Raw genomic sequence first — 26,965 nt, forward strand, 5'->3', positions numbered from 1 at the left:
GATAATAATAGTAGCTAGCATTTATATAGTACTCTAAAGTTTGTAGATAAAGAGATCAAAAGCAAGGGTTCTTAACCTGGGATCCTTACATCCCCAAAAGGTTTGTGAATAGGTTTCAAGGGATCCATGAATCTGGATTTGTTTTTTTAAATATATGTAAATATATATATAAAAATAAATATATATATATATATATAAAATTGGTTTCCTTTGTAATCTTACATTTTTTATATTATACACTTAAAATAGTTTGGGGTTTTTTTAGTGTGCTGAAATTTAGAACAGTGACAAAATTGTTCTGTTTGTATCCCCTTCTAAACTTCTTGTTTTCGTTTGTATATTATTCTCCTTGCTATTTTATGCTATTTAAGGAATTGAAATAAAAATTTTCCTTTTTATTATGGACATAACCATCATCAACAAACATATGACTATTTCGTTGTACAAAGGGGGTAAAAAAAAGAAGATTGTATATGAAACAATTTCTTATATGGTTTAGGTTTTTTTAAGTATGATAAAATTTAACGCGGTAACAAAATTTCTTTGTTTTGTGTCCCCTTCAAAGCTTTTTGTTTTCACATGTATATTATTAGTAGTTCATTGGTGCTCTTATTTATCTATCCATCTGTCTATCTATCTATCTATCTATTTGCAGAGTTCTGTCTTTACTTACTGAGGAAGCTAGGTGGCACAGTAGATAGATTGCCAGGCCTTGAATTCTAGAAGATTCATCTTCCTGAATTCAGATCTGGCCTCAGCTGCTTTCTAGCTCTTTGACCCTGGGCAAGTCACTTAATCCTGTTTGCCTCAGTTTCCTCATCTGTAAAATCAGCTGGAGAAAGAAATGGCAAACTACTCTAGTATCTTTGCCAAGAAAACCCTAAATGGGGTCATGAAGAGTTAAAAACAATTAATTGACTAAACAATAATGCTTATAAAAAGATGATAAAGTTATTGAGGGCTTTCTTTGTCGATATGACTGTTGTTGCCCGCAACCAGATTGTACACCGAACGGAGAGGCGTGAAATAACTTGTGACGTGGGCCAGGCGGAGCAGAATTACTGACTCAGTTTATTCATCTGAGGGTACAGGATATATAGAGAAAATTTAGCCTAACTTCAAAGAGTCCTCCCCGTGAGATACTCCCCAGAACATCTGCTGAGGATGTGACAACATGAATTTCCTCGTTATCAGGGTTCCTAGATTGGGTTGTATTTTCCAAGGTTTTCCCAGGCGCCTTGGCACCACCTGCATAGAGGAGTGAATGTGTTAAGTCTAAGGTTCAAAGAGTGAAAAGGAATGTCTCAGGAACCTCCTAATCAGGAAGGGATTGGAGAGCCGTACCACTTAATCATTGAGCCCTTTCGGGTAAAAGCCTGGGCAGAGGTCAAACTCTGCCTTGGATCTTAAACCCTTCTCAGACTCTTAAGATCGGCCCTCAAGAGACTGTGGACATAGTCTTATTTGGGTAATATTCATTCAGTTTGTCTCAAAGGATAGTGGTATTTCCCTCCTAGTTGTTGCCCTCTATTTGTGAACCTTTCAAAACAAACATAATGAACAAAAACTTTGCCTTTGGATCCCACATGGTTGACTATTGTCATTTCTGCTTCACTGTTGTGTTTACATTTTTATTCAGATAAGTTTTATTGATGCCTGTTGTTTTTAATCATAATGCTTTCTGAATATATACATCTTCCTCATAACAGTTAAATAAAACCGGCCTGCAGAGTGACCCATCTGATAGTGTATGGCTGAAGGTCATTTCTCTGCTTCTCTTCTCCGAGTCTGTGATGATTCTTAGTGTTTGGATCCATTTGTCTGCTCTGCATATAATTCTGCAAGTGTGCACTTTTGAATAAGGGATCTGAAGCAAAACCCTTCTAACTTGTTCTTCTTTGACGTCTTTGGATTTTTTATTAAGTTGCAGTGCTATATAGGTTCATTCTCCTATTGCACATTTGGATCATGGAAAGCATTTTTAAAAAAATATAATTAACATGAAAATAGACTCAAAGCTGTAACTGGTATGAGGAAAAGGTAGTGGATTTCTCTCCTGTAGTAATGTTCATTTTCTGTATGATCACTTAGACGTTTAAATACTACCCAGCTGAGTATAAATCTTGCATAGACTTAATCTTTTTTTTATTGTAAAATGAGTATTCTTATTTCTACAGAAATGAAGAGTAAATAGTAAAGTAATCATCTGTGACCCTTGGGGAATTTAGAGATATAAAATTTAGTTGCTCAGGAAGAGAGGAAAGACCCTTGTTCCCTTGAAATATTTGAGATCCAACTGAATAAAGTAAGATCTTACTTTATTTAAAGGAATATTTCCTCATTGAAAAAATTCTCAGGGCCGCTAGGTGGCGCAGTGGATAGAGCACTGGCCCTGGAGTCAGGAGGACTTGAGTTTAAATCCGGCCTCAGACGCATAATATTCACTGACCACACCAAAAGAACTGGACATCAGTGGTTCAGAGTGAGTTAGGAGGGAGTGAGTTCTGAGGTTAGGAGGGAATTGAATGTGCCTAACCCTTCCACTTGCTATTACTCTAGGATTAGGAGAGGGGCCCAGTGAAGCTAGCAGCTGGGCCAGTATGGAAGAGGTGAAAAGTCAATACGTCAGGGTTCTTCTGCCAAGTAGTAGATAGTAAGATAGCGTGCCTGCTTCTGTATCCCATCCCTTAATGAAAAAACACCTACCACATAGTTAAATAATCCCCTTTTTTCTGTGCTTTCACTCTCTACTGCCATCCTATTTTATTTTGTATCAGAGTTCTTCTCTTCTAGAGCATAATCCAATAGCTTCTCTCTGGTTCTTTGCCATTTGAAAAGTTCCTTCTTGTGTCTTCTTTCTCAGTCCTTCCTATCCTATTTTCTTGTTCAGCTTAATTTCTGGAGGGAAGTTACACAGAAGTGCTTTGAGGAGTCATGGGTGTGCAAAGACCTAAAGTAACATTCAGTTCATATTTTAGAGGAAATGTGGGCTCTGATCCCAGTGCAATGGAAAGAGTGCTGGATTTGAAATCAGCAGGGCTTAAATTTGGGTTTGAATCCTGGTTCTAATACCCCCTACTCTTGTGACCTTCAGCATGTCACTAAACCTTTTGGCCCTCAGTTGCAAAAGGACAGGCTTGGACTAGATGTCTTTTAAATTCCCCTTCATCATTACATCTTTCATCCTTAAAGTCTCCTGGACATTTCATCTCTGGGTCTATGTTAGGAACCCTGAGAAGCACAATGAGATGGATAGAGGTAGGAAATGTAAAGCAAGACAAATTAAAGGTTTTTCTCTTTTCAGTTTCTCCTTCTCTCTTTAAAGTTGCTGGCCTTCAGTGGGAGAAATGAGAACAAAGTGCTAAGAGAAGGAGCAAGGGAAGTTCTGTGACTTCTTCAAACACGACCTTAACTTCCCTAGCTTGGGTTTTCTAATTTGTAAAATATGGGCATGTCAAACTAAATTATTTCTAAGACTTTTTACAGCTCCAAGATGCTGTATTATTCATGTGGATGGTGGATATTCTAAATGCAAGGCCTTTTTTAATACATTTTTTAAAAATCTTGTTCAGTAATGTGGTATATAACTAAGCATTAATACTAAAAACTTAAAGTAATAATTAGAGATGACAGGTTAGTGAGAAACTGTGTAAGTTTTGTTCAAATTTAAGTTGTCTCTTTTAAAAAATTTTCTCCCACCTACCCACCCCCCAAAAAATCTTAGACTGGAAGAGGAAGCTAAATTTTACTTATTTTTTTTTTAGCAATAGTTTATTAAAACTCAAGAATATTTGCTAATGATTCTGTTATTTTAAAATTTTTAATTTATAGACCATTAAAATGGTTTTTGTTTTAATGTCTGGTGTAATCTTTTACTGTTATGACTAAAATAAATATTTCATGTTATTTATTAACTTTTATGGTTTACTATATTGGCTATAAAACTCTTATGTCTAGTGCAGGCTTAGAAGTTTGTAAACCAGTGTTCTGATACCTCTTGGGATATTTATGGGAGTAGGAAGAACTTGAATTATAGAAGTGGTACCTTGGGGTGAAGGGAGGGGATCCCCCCACGGGCTACTTTGGATTAAGCATTTGTATCATCTTGGCATCAGTGCTGTAGTTCGTTATCTACTGTTTTATGGTAGTCTTTTTCATTCCTTCTTCTTATTTACTATTGTTTCCTGGCAAAATCATCCATTAAAGACCTTAGTGTAGTTACCCTGGGTTCTTAAAGTTGATGACAGTAAGCCAGTAAGCTCTGATAGATCCTACCCAAGTTGGAAAAGCTTTGAGTATGTATCCAATGATGCACTGTATGCCTGATCTGAGTACTAATTTAAGTAAGTTTGGAAAGGCTTATCACCAGGTTGGCCACATATTAATTTTTTGGCCACTTCCACCCTCAAAGATGATCTATTGATGTAGTAATTTACACAGTTCAGGTTCTTAAAGTATTTAGGAGAAATATTTTACAGAAAATCACTTTCTTAGGGGAGCATAACTTTGGACAAGTCTACTTATTTTATTTTTATTTTTATTTTTTTGATGAGGCAGTGGGGTTAAGTGACTTGCCCAGGGGTCACACCGCTGGTAAGTGTTATGTGTCTGAGGCCGGATTTGAACTCAGATTCTCCTGACTCTGAGGCAGGAGCTCTATCCACTGTACCACCTAACTTGCCCCTAAGTCTACTTATTTTAATTAACAGTTTTTAACGGGAATGTTGTTTGTTTTCTTTTACCTCCTGTTTTATAACATTAAATGTTTGAACATAATTGCCATGTTTTTATTTAATTTCAGGGATCCTTCCAAAGTCAGTATTCTGGTACCTGGTGCTGGACTAGGAAGATTGGCCTGGGAAATAGCTATGCTAGGTTATGCTTGCCAAGGAAATGAATGGAGTTTTTTTATGCTCTTTTCTTCCAATTTTGTACTCAACAGGTATTTATATTTACTTTCTATTTAGGATGTAAAATTCCCAGAGAAGAATTACATTTTGCTTGCTTATGTGAACTTTCATGTATATTTTTGGTGTTCTTTATTTTAAAATCACTCTGCATATAAAAGTAACTTTTTTACCTACACATTTATGTACCTAAATGTTGGGGCAGAATAAAAAACTGTAAAGAAATGAATGGGATCATAGATCTGGAAGAGACCATAGATCATTGTGTCTAATGCCATTCCCTTTGCAATTGAGGAAATTGAAATTTGGAGAGTTTAAATGACTTGCCCATGTTCATATGGGTAGTAACTTAGCAGAGTTGGGATTTAAACACTAGTCCTCTGACTTCAGGTCCTATAAGCAAGCTTTTATTCAGAATAATTAAGACGACCTCTTTTTTTGCTTCAGAAATTAGCATGTTCTCACTGCTTCTGTGAAATTCCAGTGGTCCCTTGATTGTTCCTTTGCAGCATTGAAAAGCCCATGAGAAAAAAATCAAGGTCATTTAGGTGGTTCCCCAATCACAGAATTTCAGAATTAGAAGGGACCTTGGAAGCCATCTAGTCCAAGCAGTACCTGAAAAGGTGTTTCCCTCTACAACATACCTAATCAGGGGTCGTCATTTAGCCATTGCTTAAAGAACTTACATGAGAAGGCATACACACTACCTCTCCCAGTTGACTGGGTACATGTAATCAACATCACTTAATTGGGCAAACCCACCAGCCAAGAAAGGCATTAGAAATGCTGCTTTCTCTTCTGGAGCACTAGTAAGTGTTCAAGACTCAGTTAAGGAGGTTATTAATTAAAAATCTTGGAGTTCTGGAGGCAATCGCTAGTCTATTCTTTGCATCCCAGAAATTTGTCTTATTATGGATAATTGCTACCTTCTAAAGAAACAAGCTATGCTAACTTAGCCTAAAGGACAAAATATTGTGGTTGGAAAACAAAAAATATAGTAGAACTGTGAGAGTGTGTGGTATAGTAGATATAGGGATGGACTTGGATTCAAGAAGACCTCCTCAGATATTTACTAGCAGGGTGACCATGGACCAGTCACTAAATGTCTCTGGGTCTTAGATCCATATGTTTAAAATGAGAGGATTACACTTGATGGCCTTTCCAACTCTTAATCTACAGTCCTATGGTCTTTCCATTTTCTTGGGTGGTCGTATTTCCATATTTGTAGTTCCTTAGTAGTAGTATAGTTTTCAGTAGATTTTTTTATGTTCTGTATTACATTTTAGAATAACTAACAATTTAGTGTAGAGAGCTCTGGATTTGGAGTCAAAGGAATTGAGCTTAAATCTTAGTGCTGCTCCTTGGCACCTGTGTGACCTTGGGCAATTAGTTATGCTGCAGTTGCTTCATTTAATAAGTTAGGGAGTATGACTTAAGTGGAGGAAGCTGGGTAGTTTGTGGATAGAGCTCTGAGCCTGGAGTCAGGAAGACCGAAATTCAAATCTGGCCTCAGGTGCTCACTAACAGTATGACCCTGGTCAATTCACTTGTTTGCTTTAATTCACTGGAAAAGGAGATGACAAGCCACTGCAGTATCTTTGCCAAGAAAACTCCCATACGGGGTCATGAAGAGTTAGCCATGACTGAACCACAATGACTTAAGTCCTTTCCAGTTCTACTTTGTTACAATTAAAACATATCTAATCAGAAACAATGTTTTAGCATTACATAATTCCTTGAGTAAAATATTTAGTTAAAATCAATTTGGTTTTCATGTTTTTGCAGATGCTCCGAAATTAACACGCATAAACTTTATCCTTGGATTCATCAATTTAGCAATAACAGAAGATCGGCTGATCAGATTCGACCAGTCTATTTTCCTGATGTTGATCCCCATAGTCTTCCTCCTGGTTCTAACTTTTCTATGACAGCAGGAGATTTTCAGGAGATATACTCAGAATGCAGTAAGTTCAAATCAAATAATTATAATAAATTATTTCCCTAATCTGAGTAAGATGAATCAGTATAAAGTTTAGAGCATTCCATTTGTTGTCAGAATTTAGCTCAGTAAGTGTTTTTACATTATTGTTTACAAGCAATTTTGCTAGACATAGTTGAATATGAAATAATAGAATAAAAAACATTCTCTGCTTTCAAGGAGCCCTATATCCAAGGTGTGTGTGGAGGTAAGAATGAACAAGGTATTTGAGGGATCATAGACCAGACCGTCTAGAGGAGTTGTTTTCTAATACAGTGTTAAATAACTTTGGGAAAAGGTAGGTTCGGGTCATATTGTGAGGGACGTTAACTTTCCTACTAAAGGAATTTTACTTTAAACTATTTACAGTAAGGAAGGATTAATAATTTTTGGGTAAGAATTCAATTTCATTGAAGAAATATTTATGAAATACCTACCATGTGCAAGGCAAAATACTAGGTGCGAGGTAGACGAAGACAAAAATAGAACAATTTCTGCCCCCAAGGAGCTTACATTCTCCTGAGAGGATACAAAGTAATTTGTGGAGAGGGGAAGAGCTTTAACAACTAGTCTTGGAGGAGAATAGGAATGGCCTTGTATACAAAGTGACAACTGAGCTGAGTCTTGAAAGGAACTAAAGATTCCAAAAAAGTCAGGTAGGAGAGCGTTCTGGAAAGGGAGGCATCTTCTGCAGTCATGGAAGCAAGAGAGGGAATGTCATGTATAGGAAACAACAAATAGGCCAGTTTGGCTAGAATGAATAGTATGTCAGGAGAGTACTGTGGAATTGGAAAGAGGCAAATTCTGAAGGGCTTGAAATGCCATATAGAGGGGCTTGTATTTTATTTTAGAGGCAATAGAGAGCCAGAAAAACTTCTTTAATAGGAAAGTGGCTTGTACTTTAGGAATCTCACTTTGTCAGCTGTGTGGAGGATGGATTGGAGAAAGGATACTGGAGGTAGTAAGGCCAGTTAGGAGGCTGTAGTAGTCCAGATAAAAGTTATAGCAAGTTCCTGAACTAGGTAGTGGCCTTGCACATAGTAAAAGGTCAAGAGGGGTAGGTGGAAAAGGTGCTGTGACAGTAGAATCAATAAGACCTGGCTACTGATTAGACACAGAGGGTCAAAGAGGTAAAATGCCCCTACTTATGCAGGAAGTCTTTCCAATCTCTCTTAATTCTAGTACCTTCTTACTGTTTGTTATTTTCTTTTTATCTTGTGTATAGCTTGTTTTTACGTAGGTCTTTGCATGTTGTCTCCCGCATTAGGTTGTGAGGTTTGTGAGAGCACAGATTAATATATAGTAGTCACTCAATGTATATTTATTGACAGACTGACTTGGAGTTCACAAACTTTGAAGACTGGAGGAATGGTAGTACTCTTAACAGAGATAAGAGCTGGGAAAGAAAGGTGGGTTTGAAATAGGGGTGGGGAGGGCTAATTAGTTCTGTTTGGGACTACCTGTGGGAAATCCAGATGGAAATGTCTGTCAAATAGTTGGTAATATAGGACTGGAACTCCAGAGTGAGGACTGGATATGTAGATTTGGGAGTCATCTCCATGTTTGTGATAATGGAATCTGTAATAGTTGATGAAATCTCCAAAGAACATATGGAGAGAAGCTAACCGGGGCCAGGACAGAGCTCTGAAGTACATGCATGCCTAGAGAATGGAATATAGCTGTGGCAGCAAAGAATAAAGGAGTGGCCAGACAAGAAGAGAACCAAAGGAGAGCAATGGCATGAAAACCCAGGGAGGGGACAGTACCCAGGAAAAAAGTACCCAGTGTCAGGAAGTATAACAAATGAGAAAAGGCCTTCAGCAGTTAGATTTTTTATAATCTTGGAGGAAATCATTTCAGTCCTGTGGAGGCACTGGCAGATTGAAAGAGTTGAGACTTTAGGAGGGGCTAGAGTGGGAGCAATGACTATAAAGAGCTTTTTCTAATTTGGTTGTAAAAGAAGATAGGGCCATGACAGAGAAAAAAGTCCATCAACAAGCATTTATACTGCCTACTGTGTGCCAGGCTCTGTACTAAGCTCTAGGGCTGCAAAAAGAAGCAAAAAACAGTACCTGCTCTCCAGGAACGCATAGTCTAATGAGGAAAACTCATGAAAACAAGATATATACAGGATGGAAAGGGGATAATCAGTAGGGGGAAGAAAGTAGCATAAAGGGAGATTAGGAAAGGCTGCCTGTAGAAGGTGGGATTTTAGTTGAAACTTGAAGGACTCGAGTGTAGAGATGAGAAGGGAGAGAATTCTAGGCAAGGCAGAAAGCCTGTGAAGATCCTGGGTGATGAAATGCCTTGTGTGAGGAACAGCAAAGATGACAATGTCACTGGATCACAAAGCATGTAGAGGTGAGTAAGGTATAAGAACACTGGAAAAGTAGGAAGGGATCAGGTTACAAAGGGCTTTGAATAATAAATAGGAGATTTTTATATTTGATCCTGGGGATAATAAGCCTCTGGGGAATGAATGGAAGAGTGATTTGATCAGATTTAAGTTTTAGGAAGATCACTTTGACCCCAGAGTGGAGAGTGGGCTGGACTGGAGAAAGACTTGAGGCCAGGAGACAAACTAGCAGGCTGTTTTCAGTGGTCTAGGTGTAGGGTGATGAAGGCCTTTACAGGGTAGTGGCAAGGTCAGAGAAAAGAATGGGGCATCAAAGAGATGTCACAAAGGTAAAATTAACAGGAAGGTGATGGAGTGAGGAGTCAAGTATGGTGCCTGAATGGTGAACCTGGGTGACTGGTAAGATGGTGGTGCCTTCAACAGTAATAGGGAAGTTTGGCAGAGGGGAGGTTTGGGGAGTGGACAGGAAATAATGAATGGAGTTTAAGGTGCCTATGGAACATCCAGTTGGAAATGTAAAACTGGCGATTAGGGCTGTATAAGTGTATAGAATCAGCAGCATAGAGGTAATAACTGAATCTGTGGGAGCCATTGAGATCACCAAGGGAAACAAGAGGCCGTAGAAGAGTCCTCCTCAGGGATGCCTATGTTAGGCAGGTATGGCAGGGGTGAATTATCTAGCAAAGGAGATGGAGAAGGAGCAGTTAGATAGGAGGAGAACCAGTGTAGTGTGGTGTCACAAAGATCTGAAAAGAAGAACTTACCAAAAGATGATCAACAAACAGTATCAAAGCTGCACAGAAGTCAAGAATGATGAGGAGTGAGGGGACAACATTAGATTTGGCCAGTAAGAGTTCCTTGGTAACTTTAGAGAGAGCAATTTCACTTGAATGATGAGATCAGAAGCCCGACCATAGAAAGTTAAGAGAGTTCAAGGAAAGAAAGTGGAAGGCTATGACAGTAGTTTGAGGAGGTAGCTGAGTTAAGAAGTGGATGTAAAGGGTGAGGGGCAAGTGTTAAGTAGCTGATTTAATATCTCTAAGGTTGTTTTGTTTTTTCAGCTCTAAAGTTCTATGATTCTATGTAAAGTTTGACAGTGAATTAGATGGTAACCAAAAAGACGAGTAGGATCACGTGAAAAAATTTTAAAATAGAGTATATCTGTGCATATCTGAAAGCAGAAGAGGAGTCAATATAGTAGATTACTTGTGGTATAAAGCAGGAAATACACTGTAAAAGGTACAAGAAGTCAACAAATGAGATTGAGGATACAGGTAGGAAGGTAAGCCTAAGAAAGGAGGATTGATTTTTCTCCCAGAAGCACGAATGGATCCACAGTTTGGAGATGCTAGTATTTATACTGATGTTGGAACTAAGAAATGGAAAAGAAAAGAGGATAAGGTAGTTTCCGGGAGAGGTAACTTTGTAAGAGCTAGAAGGGACCCAGGAATGGAGATGGTGATATTGGGACAAAGGTAGAACAGTAGTAAAGAAACTATTGGTAAATGAAGCTTTAGTGTAGCAGCAGCTCAGTGGGGTTGATCTGGGCTTTGTACCTGAAAAAGGAGAAGGGTAAGCCAGGGCAATTTAAGGGCAGAATCCAGAAAAGCCACTTGTCAGGTTTTGGGTGGTAGTAGAGCAAAAATCCTTTTAGATTTGGAACAAATGGTAGACTGGAGACCTTACTTCTTCAGTATCCAGGGAAGTTTAGCTCTAGCTCTAAATTGGGATAGAAATATGAGTGAACTCAGAAAAGGAAATGAAAAATATATATAAAAACTAGAACTGTGTTTAAACTCGTGCCAAACCAAATGAGAAAATGTGAGGGTATGTAATTTAATTTAATTTAATTTGTACTTTGTATTTTCACCTGGTAGCAAGACAGTTGTATACTTTAAACTGTTGTGCTGGGGAAGATGCAAGACCGTTTCGGAACATACTTCATAGTAGAGGTCAATTATCACTGATAGGGCACCAGTGTCAAACTCAAATCATTCTACATAGGGATTACTAAACTGTACATTGGGATTTGAAAACTATGTATCAACATTATCTATGTTCTGTTGTATTTGTATTTATTTTGTTAAATATTTGTTAATTACATTTTAACCAGTTGGAGCATTGGTAGGGGAGTGGAGTTAGCATGTTTCACACTTCTGATGTAGAGGATGATGCAAAGATGAATAAAATAATGCCCCTGTCCACAAAGATAAATTCATAGAACTGAAGAGTTGGAAGGGATATCAAAGGCCAACTAGTTCAATTTAATCAGCACAAATTTATTAATTACCTGTTTATTTGCAAAGCACTATATTATACTATGCATTATGGATGCGAATACAATGAATCATCCTGGAAAGCAATCCCTGTGGAGATGGAGCCTAGTCCAGAAAATCATTTTTTCATAACTGAAGTCCTTCACACTATCAAATGGTTCAGGATCAGAAATTTTAACAGATTAATAAATTGGGGCTCATAGTAGTTAAAGTGATTTGTCAGCCCAGCATCACACAGCTAATAAGGGGTACAGCGAGAGCTAGAACCTAGGCTTTCCAATTCCTACTCCATAGTCAGTTACATTATACCCAGTACTTGAGTTAATATTTAAGACTGTCCAAATAAAAATATAGCATTCTATTGGATCTGTTATTTTTAGGGGAGAAGTATTTTCCACCCAACTGGCCCTAAAATTTGGCCTGTGGAACATAACCTAAACTGTATACCATTTTTTAATATTATGCCCATACCATTCAGTTCTACCTTTCTCATTGATCTGAATTGATAGGTTCCTTATATACTATGCTATAGCCTTCTAAGAATGGAAGTCCATTGTCCTTGTGATATTTTTTGCCCGTTTTCACTCCTAATTATCAGAAGCAAAGCACATGAGTGTGTTTTCAAAATTGTTTCTGTTAATCTTCAATAAATGCATTATTACTTTGCAATCTCTCTGAAATCTGCTCTGAATCAGTTGTTAATCTTAGTATGAATCAGAATTTTAAATGTAAAATGTCACTTTTTCACCTTAACTAATTTTAAATAATGAAAAATGAATGGGTTAGAAAACAAATTTTTCCAGAATGGTATTTTAAGACTTCACTCACTGTACTTTCTAAAAATAATTTGCACATTGATTATCTTATCACAGCTCTAATGTCTCTATTACAGACTAATATCATTTATATTAATCATTTTGACACCTTGATTACAACAATGGTAAGATTTTAGCTTCAGTTGCCAAATACTGTCAATTCTGCCTTTATGATGTCTTTCACATATGTCCACTTCTTTCCTTTGATAATGCTATCATCCTGGTCCAGACATTCATCACCTCACACATGGACTGTTGCAGGTAGCCTCCTGGTTGGTCTCCCTGGCTCAGGTCTCTCCCCACTCCAGTACATCTTCCATTTAGCTGTCAAAATGATTTTCCTAAAGTTCAAGTCTGACCTGGTCACCTCCCTATTACTTGCAAAATCAAATATAAAATCCTCTAACTTTGAAAGCCATTTTTATGACCTGGTCCCTTTCTACCTTCCCAGGCTTCTTACACTTTACTCTCCTTCATGTACTCTGTGCCAGTGACACTGGCCTTCTTGCTGTTCTTCAAGACACTCTGTTTCCTGACTCTTGACATTATCACTGGCTGTCTGCCATCCCTGACACTCTCTCCCTCCTCAGCCCTGCCTCCCGGATTCTCTGGCTTCCATCAAGTCTCAGCTAAAGTTTCACTTTCCACAAGAATCATTTCCTGATTCCCCTCAATGCTAGTTCCTGCCATCTTTTGATTACCTCCTATTTATCTTGTATATATCTTGTTTGTATGTAGTTGTTCACGTGTTGTCTTCCCTCTAAGACTTTGAGCTTCTTAAAAGCAGGAAGTGTTTTTGTTTGTTTTTCTTTGTGTCCTCCTCTCTTAACACAGTGCCTAGCATGTAGTAGATATTTAATAAACAGTTGCTTACTTTCAATCCCCTTCTATTATATGAAGAATTAATAATTCTAGAAGAGATAATTTAATAATTGATTTTTTAAAATCTATAGTTTTACATAAACAAGACAAGTTCTGTGACTCAGTGTAGTAATTTGTGTTGGATTTTGGAAATGTGGTCTCAGACTGCCTCCCCTCGAAAGAGAAAATACTTAGGTTCTTGTCTCCTACAGGGCCAGACCCCTTGGTAAATCATATCCCTACTGATAGTATTTATCTCTCTTTCTTCCTTTTCTCCTTCCAATGGAAGGAGACTCCTGTTGGCGCTCCATGTTACTTAAAGGACTATGTGTCCCCAAAAGCTTCTATAAATCTTGGCAAGCCATGGTCTGGGTGTTTTTGCTCTTCTCTAAATGAATTTAAAATTGAGGGACACAGAGGGGATGCCAAATGCTTTGGTACATAATTATAGCCCTGCCTCCAGTCGTTATCCTTATTCCTCTGTGACTAATTAAAAAGTTGTGTCCTTGTTGGAGTAACTATAGCTGCTAGAGCAGTCCAAAGATTCCGGAAGTGCATAGTATGCAGACAAGATGCTTGGTAGTGCTGCCCTTTACTGAGCCTCCCACAGAGCAAGAAGGAGTCTCAAATACAGTTGATAATCCTTTCTTAAATCCTAAAACCATGATATTAGTATATATATTTCAAATGACTTGTGATTAATAAAATAAGTGGAAATCACTGCATTAGGTATTAATCTGATTAGATAAAACCTACAAATAATTTGATAAATACTTATCCTTATGAAGTTTCATCACCGTCAGTAGATCAATTCAGTGTTTTCTATGTATGTTATATTTGTCTGGCCTTTCTCCCACGCATTATCTACCCATTCCCTCATTCCCAAGCTCATCAGTTTGTGGAACTCCATTTTCATATTTTATAATCTATTTCAAGCTGATTGTATTGTCTCTTACTGATAGATATTTAGCCATGACCTTTTCTTCTCTTGCCAGGGCACGTCATACCCCAAGAGTTTGATTTTTCTTTTTTTGTTTTGGAATAGATACCTGGGATTGTATTGCTACTTGTTTCTTCATAGACACAGCCCATAATGTCATTGATTACATTGATACAATATGGAAAATACTGAAACCAGGAGGAATTTGGATAAACCTGGGTAAGTTGTACTGTGTCCATAGCCTTTTATGGATTGTCGCACACCATGTTATATTGGATAAAGTGCTAGATTTGGATTTAAGAGGATCTGGGTTTGAGTTCTATCATTGCTACTTAACTAGCTGTGTCACTGGGGCAAAGGTTATTTAAACCTTCTAAGCTCAAGTTTCTTCATCTTTAAAATGAGGATAATAATCCTACAGTACTACCTTACAGCGTTGTTTTTAGGGGAACGCCTTGTAAGCTGCAAAGGACAATATTTGAGCTGCTGTTCTTAGTACACTTTTTTCCTAATTTTGTTTCATGAAACTTAATACCTTAAACTTTGTGTCTAATCATATTATGTTGTTTTTATTTAAGACTATAATTTTGCTTATCCGGCAAACCTCCAATTTTTACCAGCCTTCTCTAAACATATCTACAAAAGCTGGATGAAGAACATTAATATCCTGAGAAATTGTATGGTGATATTAATACATACCCAAGATAATCCGTTAGTAAGCTGTCTTTTGCATGGTTTGAAGCCATCTTAACTCTGTGAAATTACATGTGGAACTAACTCCTCATATTACAGTTCTGTCAATGAAAAGAGCACTGGACTCGGAAGCAGAACTGATTTCTAGTCTCAGCTTCATCACTCAGTAGCTGGGTGACCTCAAGCAGGTCATTTAATCCTCTCTCAGTCTCAATTTCCTCATCTTTGAAATGGGCATGATGACCTAATCTGCCTGATTCACAGGGATCTCGTCTGGATCTGATGAGTTCCTTATATAAAACGTAATTTTTGTACCTTTTTCCTTCCATGATTAGTCAGACATATTAAACACCAGATGAAAAAGAATGATTGAGAATGGGGATGGGGGTTCATAATACAATTTCTCCTTTTTAAAAAAAGTGGAATAATAAGTTGTCGGCTATTTCCTGGTCTATGGGAAGGGAATTTCTGTACCTAATCTTGATTTCCTCAGCCCTTAGAGTGGTATTAGTATTAATACTACAGCTACTTAGTGTGGGTCTCCCTAAGGGACTCTCTGTGCTCTGGTCTGTGAGGGACCACAAGCGCTCTTTTCTGCCCTGGAACTGTGAGGAGGGTTCCCTCAGTACTGCTGCCACAAGTTCTGCCATGCCAGTGCTCCTCCTTGCCTCAGGACTGGGACCCAGATACAAGTAAGGGCAAAGCTAGCCTCAGTGCTAGCAAAGAGACCCCTTTAATCTCTTGCTGACCAGTTGTTTGATCCCCTTACTCTCCGTGAGCTGAGAACTCCAGAAGCGGCTACTGCTGCCGCTGCCCTGGGGCTGTGCTGGGGCCAGGGCTAGACTTTGCTCCTCTCTCACCCAGGTCCGACAGACCTTTCCTACTGACCTTGTAAGTTGTCTTTGGCATTTGTGGGCTAAGAAGTGTGGAAACTGCCATTGCTGCCAGTGATTCAGTCCCCTGAGGCCGACTCCTGGTTTGCTGGGGCCTGGTCTATGCTGGCATGGTCTGTGCTGGATTGTGCTCCTCTCTCAGCCTGGTGCAACAGACCTTTCCTGTCGACCTTCCAGGTTGCCTTGGGCTAGAAATTTGTTTCACTCTGTCTTTTTGTGGGTTCTGCTGCTCTAGAATTTGTTTAGAGTCATTTTTTAAAGACATTTGGAGAGGTTTAGGGGAGAGCTCAAGCGAGTTTCTGCCTTTACTCTGCCATCTAACTCTGCCCTCCCAGTTTGGTTTAGTTCTTAAGGTGGGATCATTCATTTGAATGTCTAAATTCTGAAAAATTTGTTAACAAGGTGGTCTGATTATTTTGTTTAAAAATAGACAGGCACTAGGAAGGATTGAAGTGCGGGAGAAAATGGAGTCTAGTGACCTTCAAGAAAGAATTTTCACTAGAATGATAATAATGAAAGCCAAATTGCCAGTCAGGGCAAATAGATAATAAAAAATGTGAACAGAAAATATACATTAGTCATTCAAGATGTTTGGCAGTGAATACTACTTCTGTATTTCAAAGATCCATGATTTCATTCCCATGGTTATTGCCTCTACTGACTCAAATTGTAACTCTGCTAATTTATTTTTTTTATTTTTTCTTATTTGCTTTTTGGTGAGGCTATTGGGGTTAAGTGACTTGCCCAGGGTCACACAGCTAGTAAGTGTCAAGTGTCTGAGGCCGGATTTGAACTCAGGTCCTCCTGACTCCAAGGCCAGAGCTCTATCCACTGTGCCACCAAGCTGCCCTTTTGTATATGACCTTTGAAAGTTTCTATGGCCAAAAAAAGTCAGTCCCTTGCAACTACCTTGGCCATAAGCCATTTTGAAGATCCTAGCTAGGCTGTTCCTTGGGTGACATTTATGGTTCATCACCTGACCCATGTTATACACCTTTCTTCTTTGGTATAGTGCCTGTGCTTCTCTGGCATGGCCTTTGAGAAGGCAAGCAGTGTCACTATACCATGATGAGGCAGAACAATAGGAATTCAACAATGAAAAAGAGAAAAATAGAATTGTAGGTGAAGGTGGGCCTAAAAGGTTAAAGTTATATTTAATTTTATTTTCTATTAGGAGAGAATTGCATATATGAAGGCAAGAAAAAGAAGTCTAGTGAGTGGAGGGGGAGAAAATAAAAAATGCTTTAAAAAAAAGATAACTATAGAAGCATTATGTTTTCAGATATTGAAATAGATGGAATCTAAGGAGTAAGGAGAGATTTTTAAAGAGGACAAGGAAATACCTGGCCAGCCCTCCCTGCTCCCTTATAGCTAAAAGTATAGAAATCTTGATAAGTGTAGAAGTCTTGATGAGAATTAATACTGAAGAAGGTCAGGAGGGGAGGAAAGTTGGTAGTGTTGTTGAGAGCAGCCTTGAAGTAATCAATTTGTGAAGTCTATTATAGTTAAAAAGGGGATTAATGGATTAGGTGAGATTATAAGGAATCACGTAAGATAACATTTTGTTTAAAGCAGTTTATTAAGTTTGGATTAGTAACAATAATAGACTACTTTCCCTTCTGATAAATTGAACAGTAACAACAGTGGAATAAAAAACCTTCAAAATTTTTAGGACAGGAGGGAGGGAAGAGAATGGGAGTGGTAGTTTCAGAACATGGTTTGCACGATTAGAAATATTTTGAAATTATGTAGACCTAATATTCATAATAGTGTACTTTTAAGCTCTTATGAGCCAACTAGATGGTCTTCATTAATCAAAATTACTTAAATCATGCTGTTTTTCCAGTCCTTTTTGTTTTCAATTAACTTCACTATGCCTGTGTCCAAAAAAGTAGAAAGTACATTCCATTCTTATCATGAAGCTATTTGTTCTTTTTAGCCCTTATTATCTTCAGATTTTTAACCTAATAAAACATTTAATTTCTTGTTAGTAGCTAAACTATCATAATCCTATGCGAGGTGCTGTTTCAGCTTCTGTTTTTATAGAATGGTAATGTGCTGGTAATGTGCATGTTTACCAATCAGGTAACTGATTCATTTTATTTTAAAAACATAGGTCCTTTACTGTATCACTTTGAAAATCTGGCAAATGAACTTTCCATTGAATTGAGCTATGAGGATATAAAAAATGTTGTTCTCCAATATGGATTCCATATAGAGGTAAGGATGGAATACAGATTAAGAACTGTTAATGCTTATAAAATTTAGTTTGTAAAGTAATTAAAGGCAAAGAGTATGTGTTAGGGAGTAACAGGAAAATCTTTTTTCTAAATAATATTTTTTCTTCAATTACATGTAAAAACAATTTTTAACACTTTTTTTATTTTGAGTTCCAAATTCTATCCCTCCCATATCCCCTCCCTGAAATGGTAAGCAATTTGATATGGTACTTATGCAGTCATGTAAGACATATTTCCATATGAGTCATTTTGTGGAAGAAAATTTGAACCCCCCCCCAAAAAAAAAGAAAGTGAAAAATGGTATTCTTCAATCTTTATTCCGACTCCATCAGTTTTTTCTTCAGAGTCAGATAGCATTAAGTAGAATTGCAGGGCATTTTTCTTTTTCTTTTCTATTTATTTTGATTTATCAACAATTACTTCCATAAGCTTTTGAGTTTTAAATTTTTCTCCCTCTTCCTCCCCATCTCTTTCCCCAAGACGGCACGCAGTCTGATATACGCTGTACATATACATTCCTATTAAACATATTTTCACATTAGTCATGTTGTAAGGAAGAATTAGAACCAATAGAAGGAACCACAAGAAAGAGGAAACAAAGCAAAACAGGAAAAAAAAATTGCAAATAGTATGCTTCGATCTGTGTTCAAACTCCATAGTTCTTGCTTTGGATGTGGACAGCATTTTCCATCATGAGACTTTTGGAGATGTCTTAGATCCTTGTATTGCTGAAAGGAGTTAAGTCTATCAAAGTTAATCATCGCACAGTGTGGCTGTTACTATGTCCAACGTTCTCCTGGTTCTGCTCACTTCACTCAGCATCAGTCCATACAAGTCTTTCCAGGTTTTTCTGAAGTCCGTGCAGGTCATTTTTCAAGGATGTTAACAAATTATGTGCAAATTATGTTCCTAATTACAAATAGATATTGCCTTTTCATTAAAAGCAAGACCTCCACTTTGAACTTGAATGCCATTTTTGTTCGTTATTTTGTGTATTTGAAACTGCATTTTTCCTTTCATTTTATAAAATTATAACTCAGAGAGTTTAAGCTAATTTAAATGTCTTTCCCCCAGTTATCCTTAAATTGTAAGGCTTTAAAATTCTCTGTTGAATTTGGAGCCATACAGAATTTGAAAGCGTGGAACCTGTGCAAGATAAATGAGATATTTAGCATCAAAAACATTGTAACAGTGTCATTTTCTACTGCAGGTAGAACAAGAATCTGTGTTGTCCACATACACTGTGAACGATCTCTCTATGATGAAATACTACTATGAATGTGTGCTGTTTGTGGTTCGTAAACCGCAGTAATTGTCTCCTGTGAGCTCTTCAGGAAAAAAATGATTAATGGAGAAAATGTTGAAACAAACAACACAAAATCAGCTATGGGTGGTGACAGGACACAACCTCAAATCAGTGGTGCCTTCTTTATTCCTAACAGGATTTAGATATAGTGTCTATTTTCTTAATATATGTCTGTTATTATCCAGACATGTACTATGCCATGCATATTTGTACTATACGAATGAGTGAAAGTGAAAGGAAGATCTTCAAATGTACTTTTCCCTTGAAGTGCAGAACTGTTTGTCTCAAGTAGAAAAACTATCCTTCTTTGTCTTTCTGAGGCTGCCCTATTGTAAGACTGCTGCACTGATGACTCAGTAGTATTGAAATCCTAATACACTCTTGGCCTTGTTATAAACATGTACACATTCAGTTCAATAAATGTCTAAACCATCTTCATCTCTTAAATGAAAATTTTTCTCAATTTGGATGTGAGGCAGAATATCTAATGAGTTTCTTTTATCATTAAAATTAGTTGAGCATTTCATTTCCACAGTTCAACTTGATTTTGAGTAGTATTTAAATTTTTTTCATAAAACACTGAATTGGGTCATCAACAGATAATGCATTTAAGTATCAGTGAATTTTGCTGAATCTTTTGGTCATACTAAACAGATTTCTTAAAAATGCTAGTCATTGGGTTGTTTTGAAACATTTGACAAGACCTCAGAGACTGAAATGAGGCATAAAGCCCTGTCTTTAAAATGTAATAAATTTGAAAAATGGGAATAAGACTTTGCCCACTTATTACTTAAGACTTCAAGCTATAGTCATGTGGAATTCATCAGTGTAAATGTTTACGTAATGTTTTTTTCTTTAGCTAGGTTATCTGAATTACTAATAACCAGGCATTATTCTGTTTAGAATAACTACACACTAAGATAAAAATAATTACACAGTAAAATCTGTACCATGGTAACAAACGTGTGGTGTGATGTGAGAAAATTGTGAATGTGAAAATCAGGGTTATATTCTGCCTATAGTATACACCTTAAATATTGTTAGCAACAGCTACTAATGTAATTTTGGGTTAAGCAGGTCAGTTCTAATGATTGTTAGCGGCTTTAAATTTCTACCTCTAGTAGTTCCTTTTTTGGAGGACGTTTGCTTTGTGGAAATTGTAATTTGTAAGACTATCGCTTCCACACTTTAAAATGTATAGAGGGGAGGAATTGCTCTTGTTGAATAATTTCACAGGTTACAATGTATTGTATCAAAAAACTTGTGAAATGTATTAGATAAGTCTATTGATTATAATAATGTGCTGATAAAATTACACTTATCGGTAAGAAAAATTCTGGGAAATCTTTAGTTAGGTGTTTGTTTTCAATGAAGTTAGGAAGTCATAACTCCATTAAGGTGTCTTATGACCCCATTCACTACTTTCCTCTACTAGCATATTTTTAATAGGGCTTCTGTGACCTTGACTACAATGGAAGTAAGAAAAATCCCCTGAATTGCCTTATTCATTGGAATATGAGACTTGTAAAGACTTTACCTTATTGAACCATTTTTTCTCTTTTTGATCCCTGGGTACTTGCAGTATTGATGCAGAACACCATAAATCATTACCTCCACAAACTAATTTGAACTTATTTTCAAGGAACAAAAAAGCCAGAAATTTTAGAAAAGAAAAAGGAAGTTTGAAAGGAGCTTACATGACAAAATCCTTTGAAAAGTTGGAGCATGCCAAATGGGGATAATTTTAAAATACTTTACTTATATAAGCAATTTACTGGTATTTACTTCATTTTCGTACACTTGGGTCAGAACAGTTGATGATCCTTAATTAAAGCAGGAATATATCAGCATGTGTGAGTCAGCTTTATTACTGAACTACCTTTTGTCTATTTTCTGCATCTAACATATAATAATGTAACATACTTCCTAATTATATATGTAGTGTTTAGTTGGTTAAATTCAGAACCAGTTGTTTCATTTTATTTTTCCTTTTCCCTTCACAGTCTCTTTTTTCCATTCTATAATGCACATTTTTATTTGTCTTTTAAATATTTGCATCTGAAATATTCTAAACTTGAAGAGGTGGCTTAGATCAATAAAAGGGCTCCAGTGGAGGGTATGATTTAGTATTTCTTATATTTAATTACCCCTTTTCACTAAATTGCATGTTCTTCATTGTTACTTTCTGAAGTGTTCTGTATGCACAAGCATTTTCATTCATGTTTTAATAAAAGGGAAATAAGCATGTATTTTTGCTTAATTTTTCTTGCCATAATCTAAAACAGCACAGGTTGATGAAGTGTGCAAGATGGAAAGTGTAAAATACAAAGAAAAGATGTATAAATCATAGTATAAAACTTCAAATGAAGTTGTTTGGCAACTATAAAATATACTGTATTGATATGTAATCTTCATTCTAAAGCAGCTAAAATTGCTGAATTGGAAGCTTCATGTCTGCATGAACTTTCCTATATTTTTAATTGTGTATGATGGACTTAATTTTTCTTGGACATTAAAATCTGCAATTGCTATGAAATTATATGAGCTTGATCATTTGCTTCCAGGTAATGGGGTCAGTGTAAGGAAAATGGGATTTGCAGTCTGAGGACCTGGGTTCAGATCCTACCTTTGCTACTTACTTGTGTGACCTTGGGCAAGTCATTCAACCTCTCCAGGCCTCAGTTCCCTCTTATGTAAAATGAAGATTTTGAATTAAATTACTTCTAAGGTTTTTTACAGCTCTAATTATTTGAACCAACAAGGTTCGTAATCACTACATAGCTAATGGTTTTGATGCAGGAACTAGAGGCAGCATGATAAAGAAGAAAGTGAATTGATCTTGGTGTAGAGAGACTTGGATTCTAGCTTTGACTCTGCCACAAACTCACTGGGTAACTTGGTAAATCACTCGATCCTTGGTTCTTTCACATGAAGAAATTAGAGCAAACTCTTTTTAGCTCCAAAATTTTATGATTCTTTGATATATACTTAGTGGCTCTTAAGAAGGCCTCTAAGAGTCTATTCTTGTTTTTATGTATAGCCTTCCAGAACCTTGAAACTATTACAAATGTATGAAATTGAACAAAAGGATAAACTGAGGGCATTCTCTGAGCAAGATAACATTTATTAACAGAGGCATACTTGAGGCAAAAATAGATCAGTGCTTAATAGGAGAGCTGGATTTCTAAACTTCACCCATTACAGGCCAGCTGAATCTCAACTGGTTTCTGAGACAGAGAGCCATGACACAATTGTAGGACAAAAGCAGTTACAGAAAAAAATCAGTTACTTTAAACAGAATTGATCTTAATTTTCTCAATTCGTCTCTTTGATCAAGGAAAGATAAATATCTCTCATAGCTCACATCTATTAAAAAATCCATTAAGATCTTTACACATAATCATTATCAACAATAGGGTGCACTAGCACAAATTTTTCCAGTGGAAGTTACTCATCTCAAAGATAACTGATAACACTGAAATTCTTTTCCTTAAAACAAAACTGAAGGTGTTTCTGATTTACCCTTACTGAGTAACAGACTCATACCTTGGTCCCACAAATTCCTGCAGCATTGTCTAATATCATATATCTAATATCATCATCCTGGAAATTTAAAAACCTTATACACAAATATGTAACTATAAACAGGCAGATGACAAGCCCAAATACCCTTTACTTAGTTGTCTGTAGATTGAAAGCAGCAAGATCTGATATGCTTGAATCCTATAGCAGTGCAGAAGGGCTAAAATATTGCATCAACAAGACTCATTTAAAAAACAACAACATGGATCAGCTTGCCCTGATCCAAGAGATTTGCTGTGAAAGGAAGAAGCAGGTTGGGACCACTATAGCAGCATCAATACTGGTCCTCCAGGCTTAAGCCCAAGGGCACACACTGACTCAACACTTGTATAATAGGATAAAGCATTCTTAATTCCATTTGCTTTCAGGTAAGAAGAGCATACACAGCCAAGTATATGACAGGATACCGCAGACAGGCGTAGAATTAACAGGTGGGAAGATTTCTTGAATGGGAAACTGAGTCAAGAGGGTACCACCTTAGTCTTCACGAAGTCATCTTCCCAACTTTGTTCCCAGGGACAGATACCCACTGGCCATGGATCACAGACCTCATTCCCATTGAGCCGCTGGTGTTTTTTTTTTTCTTGAAGCATTGAAACATTGGCTTAAAGACACAGCAAACCTGAAAACGAAGCTCAAAAAAAAAATTCATCCCCTCTTTCCTATAGAGAGGACTACTTCAATATCCTTCTCACCCAATCTCCCTGCCTCGAGTCTCTCACCATTCCAATTCATCCTTCATTCAGCTGCCAAGGTGATTTTTCTAAAGTGTAGGTCTGACCATACCACACCTCCCTCCCTCACCCCCCTTTCTCCAAATTCAGACAGCTCTAGTGGCCCCCAGGATCCAGTAAAGTGGCATCTACACCTCTCCATAACCTGGCCCCTTTTCTGCCTTTCCAACCTTCCTACACGTGATTCCCATATGCTGTGCAATCCAGTTATGCCAGCTTACTTGCAGTTCCTTGAACATGACTCTCCTTTCTCTGTGCTTTAGCAATGGCTGTCCCCCAGGCCTAGACGGTTTCGCCCCCTCACTCTGGCTTCCTTCAAGGGTCAGCTCAAAACCTACCTTCTGTAGGAGGCTACTGCTTCTCATCTGATTCCACTAGTGTTTTCCCTCCAAGATTACCTTCCATTTATGCTCATATACCGTGTGTGTGTGTGTACACATATATGTCTCCCCCATTAGGGAGCAACTAGGCACAGTGGGCATGGAGTCAGGAAGATTCATCATCCTGAGTTCAAATCTGGCTTCAGACACTAGCTGTGTGACCCTGGGCAAGTCACTTAACACTTTTTGCCTCTGTTTCCTCATCTGTAAAATCAGCTGGAAAAGGAAATGGCAAACCACCAAAGTATCTTTGCCAAGAAAACCCCAAATGGGGTCACAAAGAGTTGGACCTGACTGAAATGATTAAATAACTCCCCCATTAGAATGTGAGTTGCTTGAGGACCATGTTTTTGCTTTTCTCTGTATCCCAAGCAGTTAGCAATGTGTGACACATAGTAAAACATTTAATGTTTGTTGACCTGAAATGGTTGGTTCTGTATAATTTTTTTTATTGATTCCATTTACAATTACGTGATTTTGTCCTATAGCTGCATTTGTCCTGTTACTGCTTAAGTCCTGGTTCTTTATCTCTGATCTTAGTTAAGAATTCAGTTGACCTGTAAGGGGTTAAATTCCAATCATGGGTAGAACTGTGCTCAAAATCCTTGGAATGTTGTGAACCTTGGGGGGATGCATGGATAACAGGGAGTCTGGTCTAGTAACTTTTACACCACCAAGGCATCCTTCAAGGATGTTTGGTTTGCTGTCCAAAACGTTTGGACCATTGTCTTTTGAGCTTGCATCTGGACTCAAATATAAACACTTCTTAGTCATGGGGGTAAAGAGAGGACTGGGGGGGGAAAGAGGGAGTCAGCGCTAGTCTCTCATTTCCAACCAATCATATTGTTCCCCACATCTCATTTATGTAACCAATCATGTCCTCAACCCCATGATGTCACCTACCCTGTTCTGTTCTTTGTTTTGTGTTTCCCCAAACCTATAAAACTGTCGCCCTCATTTGAAGTCTTAACTTACTGAAGCAGCTGAGATCCTATTTATTGGTAGATTTGTGCTTTGCCAATAAATTTTACTTTATTTCAACTATTACAGACCTACTGACCATATCATATTCCTCTGTTCAAAATGATCTTCATTATTGCCTACCGCTAAAGTTCAAACACTTTTTTTGCCTGGAATTCAAAAGCTTTCCACAATCTGACAGTTTACCTTATCAGCCTTATCTTATTAATCCCCTCCAAGAACTTATGTGCAGCAGCCAAACTACTACTACTCCTACCTTCCTGAAAATGAATTGTACTCTTGCATTGACATCTTTGTACACATTCCCTGAAGCTCAAATGCCATTCTTCACTTGTTGAATTACTTTAAAGCCAACTCAAGTGCAATTTCTATGAAGTCCTTCCTCATCTTGCACATTTCCCTGGTTAGTGACCACCTTCAAATTTTACTCAACAAATTGCATAATTGGAAGAGAAGACGGGCTAGTGATGTGGTGAAAGTAACATGACAGGTGGACAACCAGTATTCCACTGATAGCCTCACTACTGAAGTTTTTGAGCAAAGTTTTTAGAGAGGGATGACTGGGAGCTGGAAAACTTAAGAGGCTATATTCCATTAGTCCAGGTGATAGAAGGTGGCCATGTGAGTGAAGAAGAGGATATGGAGGCAAGAGATGCTGTGAATGCAGAATTGACAAAAGATGGCAACTAATTGGATATGGAGTATGAGGGAAAGGAACAGTTGAGGATAACTGAGTTTAAGAACTTGTTTGGACTGGAAATATAGTAGTACCCTTGACAGAAGTACAGGATTTTGGAGAGGGAAAGGAGGTTTCATGGGAAAGGTGATGCATTCTGTTTTTAACATTGAGGTTAGGATGCTGATGAAATGCTTAAGTAAAGCGGTCCACTAGGTGATTGTTAATGTGGTTGGTGGTGATGTGGACATTTAATGAGTGCAAGTGATGTGGAAGTTACATGGAAATGACGATTGAACCTGTAGGAGCAGATGAGATCACTAAGGGAGGAGAGCCTAGGATAGCCTTCAGGTATACTCTTGTTTAGGGGATATGAGGTAGATAATGAACCAGCAAAAGAAACTGAATAGGGTCAGGTAGGAGAGGGTAATTAACTCTTGAAGAGTGGTCAACAATATCAAAATTGTGAGATCAAGGATAAGCTCTAAGAAAAGTACCTGAGGACCTCTGCTGGACAAGCCATACTTTCTCTCAATGAAAGCAGCTGATATACCTTAATGATAATGATAATTTTGTCTTTTAAAAGTGGAGGAAGCAACAAAGAGAATTCCCATTCCTGACATGGTTTTAACATGAAGGACAGGGTAAGAGTTTAGGAACAAGTGACCACTCCATCATGAAACTCACGATAGATAAGAAAAGGAAAATTAGATATAATTTGACATGAACCCTACATTTGGGAAAGGAAGATTACAAAGGATCTAGAGAAAGGATCAGCAGGGTCCAATGGCCTACTTGTTTTGCAGAGAAAGAGCCCAAAATTGTGCAAGTTCATACACTTTTACCCACAGATCCCACTACAAAGCATATCCCTCAAAAGGTTGACGCTAGAAAAAAAAGTCCTCTGTGTAACCAAATAGTTATAGTATCATACTGTGGAAGCAAGGCACTGGAAACAAAATGTGTCTGCTGATTAGGAGATGGCAGAACAAATTATTGTATGTGAATGTAATACAATATTATTGTGCAATAAGAAATGATAAATATGAAGAACTCAGAGAAACTTCAGAAGGTTTTGTATGAAATGATAGTTAAGATAGCAAAATAGAACAAAGGACAATACTTAGTGATAACACCAAAATGTAGCAAAATTCTGATGAATTGTAATGGTAATCCTGGTCCTGGAGAACAATAAGAAAAAAAGCTTCTTCCTCTCAGAGAAGTGCGAACTATGGATATAGTATTCAGCATATACTGTCAGACATGGTTTCTGCTTTGGCTTTTCTTAAAAGGTTTTCTTTGTTATAAGAAAGGATTCAGTTGGGGATGAGGTAGAGAAGGTGAGAG

At 37.5% G+C, this 26,965-nt stretch overlaps 1 protein-coding gene across 1 annotated transcript in view; it reads left to right on the forward strand.

Moving 5' to 3' along the window:
• The window catches only part of CARNMT1 (carnosine N-methyltransferase 1), a 40,756-nt gene extending 18,952 nt beyond the window's left edge, over positions 1-21,804 (forward strand). Inside the window, exons 4-8 of the mRNA XM_021008529.2 lie at positions 4,802-4,942; positions 6,693-6,871; positions 14,239-14,352; positions 17,836-17,939; positions 19,170-21,804. Coding sequence (XP_020864188.1) covers positions 4,802-4,942; positions 6,693-6,871; positions 14,239-14,352; positions 17,836-17,939; positions 19,170-19,271 — 640 coding nt within the window. The 3' untranslated portion in view covers positions 19,272-21,804. The remainder of the gene's footprint in view (positions 1-4,801; positions 4,943-6,692; positions 6,872-14,238; positions 14,353-17,835; positions 17,940-19,169) is intronic.
• Positions 21,805-26,965: the final 5,161 nt, after the last annotated feature.

Source organism: Phascolarctos cinereus, unplaced genomic scaffold (assembly GCF_003287225.1).
Source record: "Phascolarctos cinereus isolate Bilbo 61053 unplaced genomic scaffold, phaCin_HiC Scaffold_4;HRSCAF=312, whole genome shotgun sequence".
NCBI lineage: Eukaryota > Metazoa > Chordata > Mammalia > Diprotodontia > Phascolarctidae > Phascolarctos > Phascolarctos cinereus.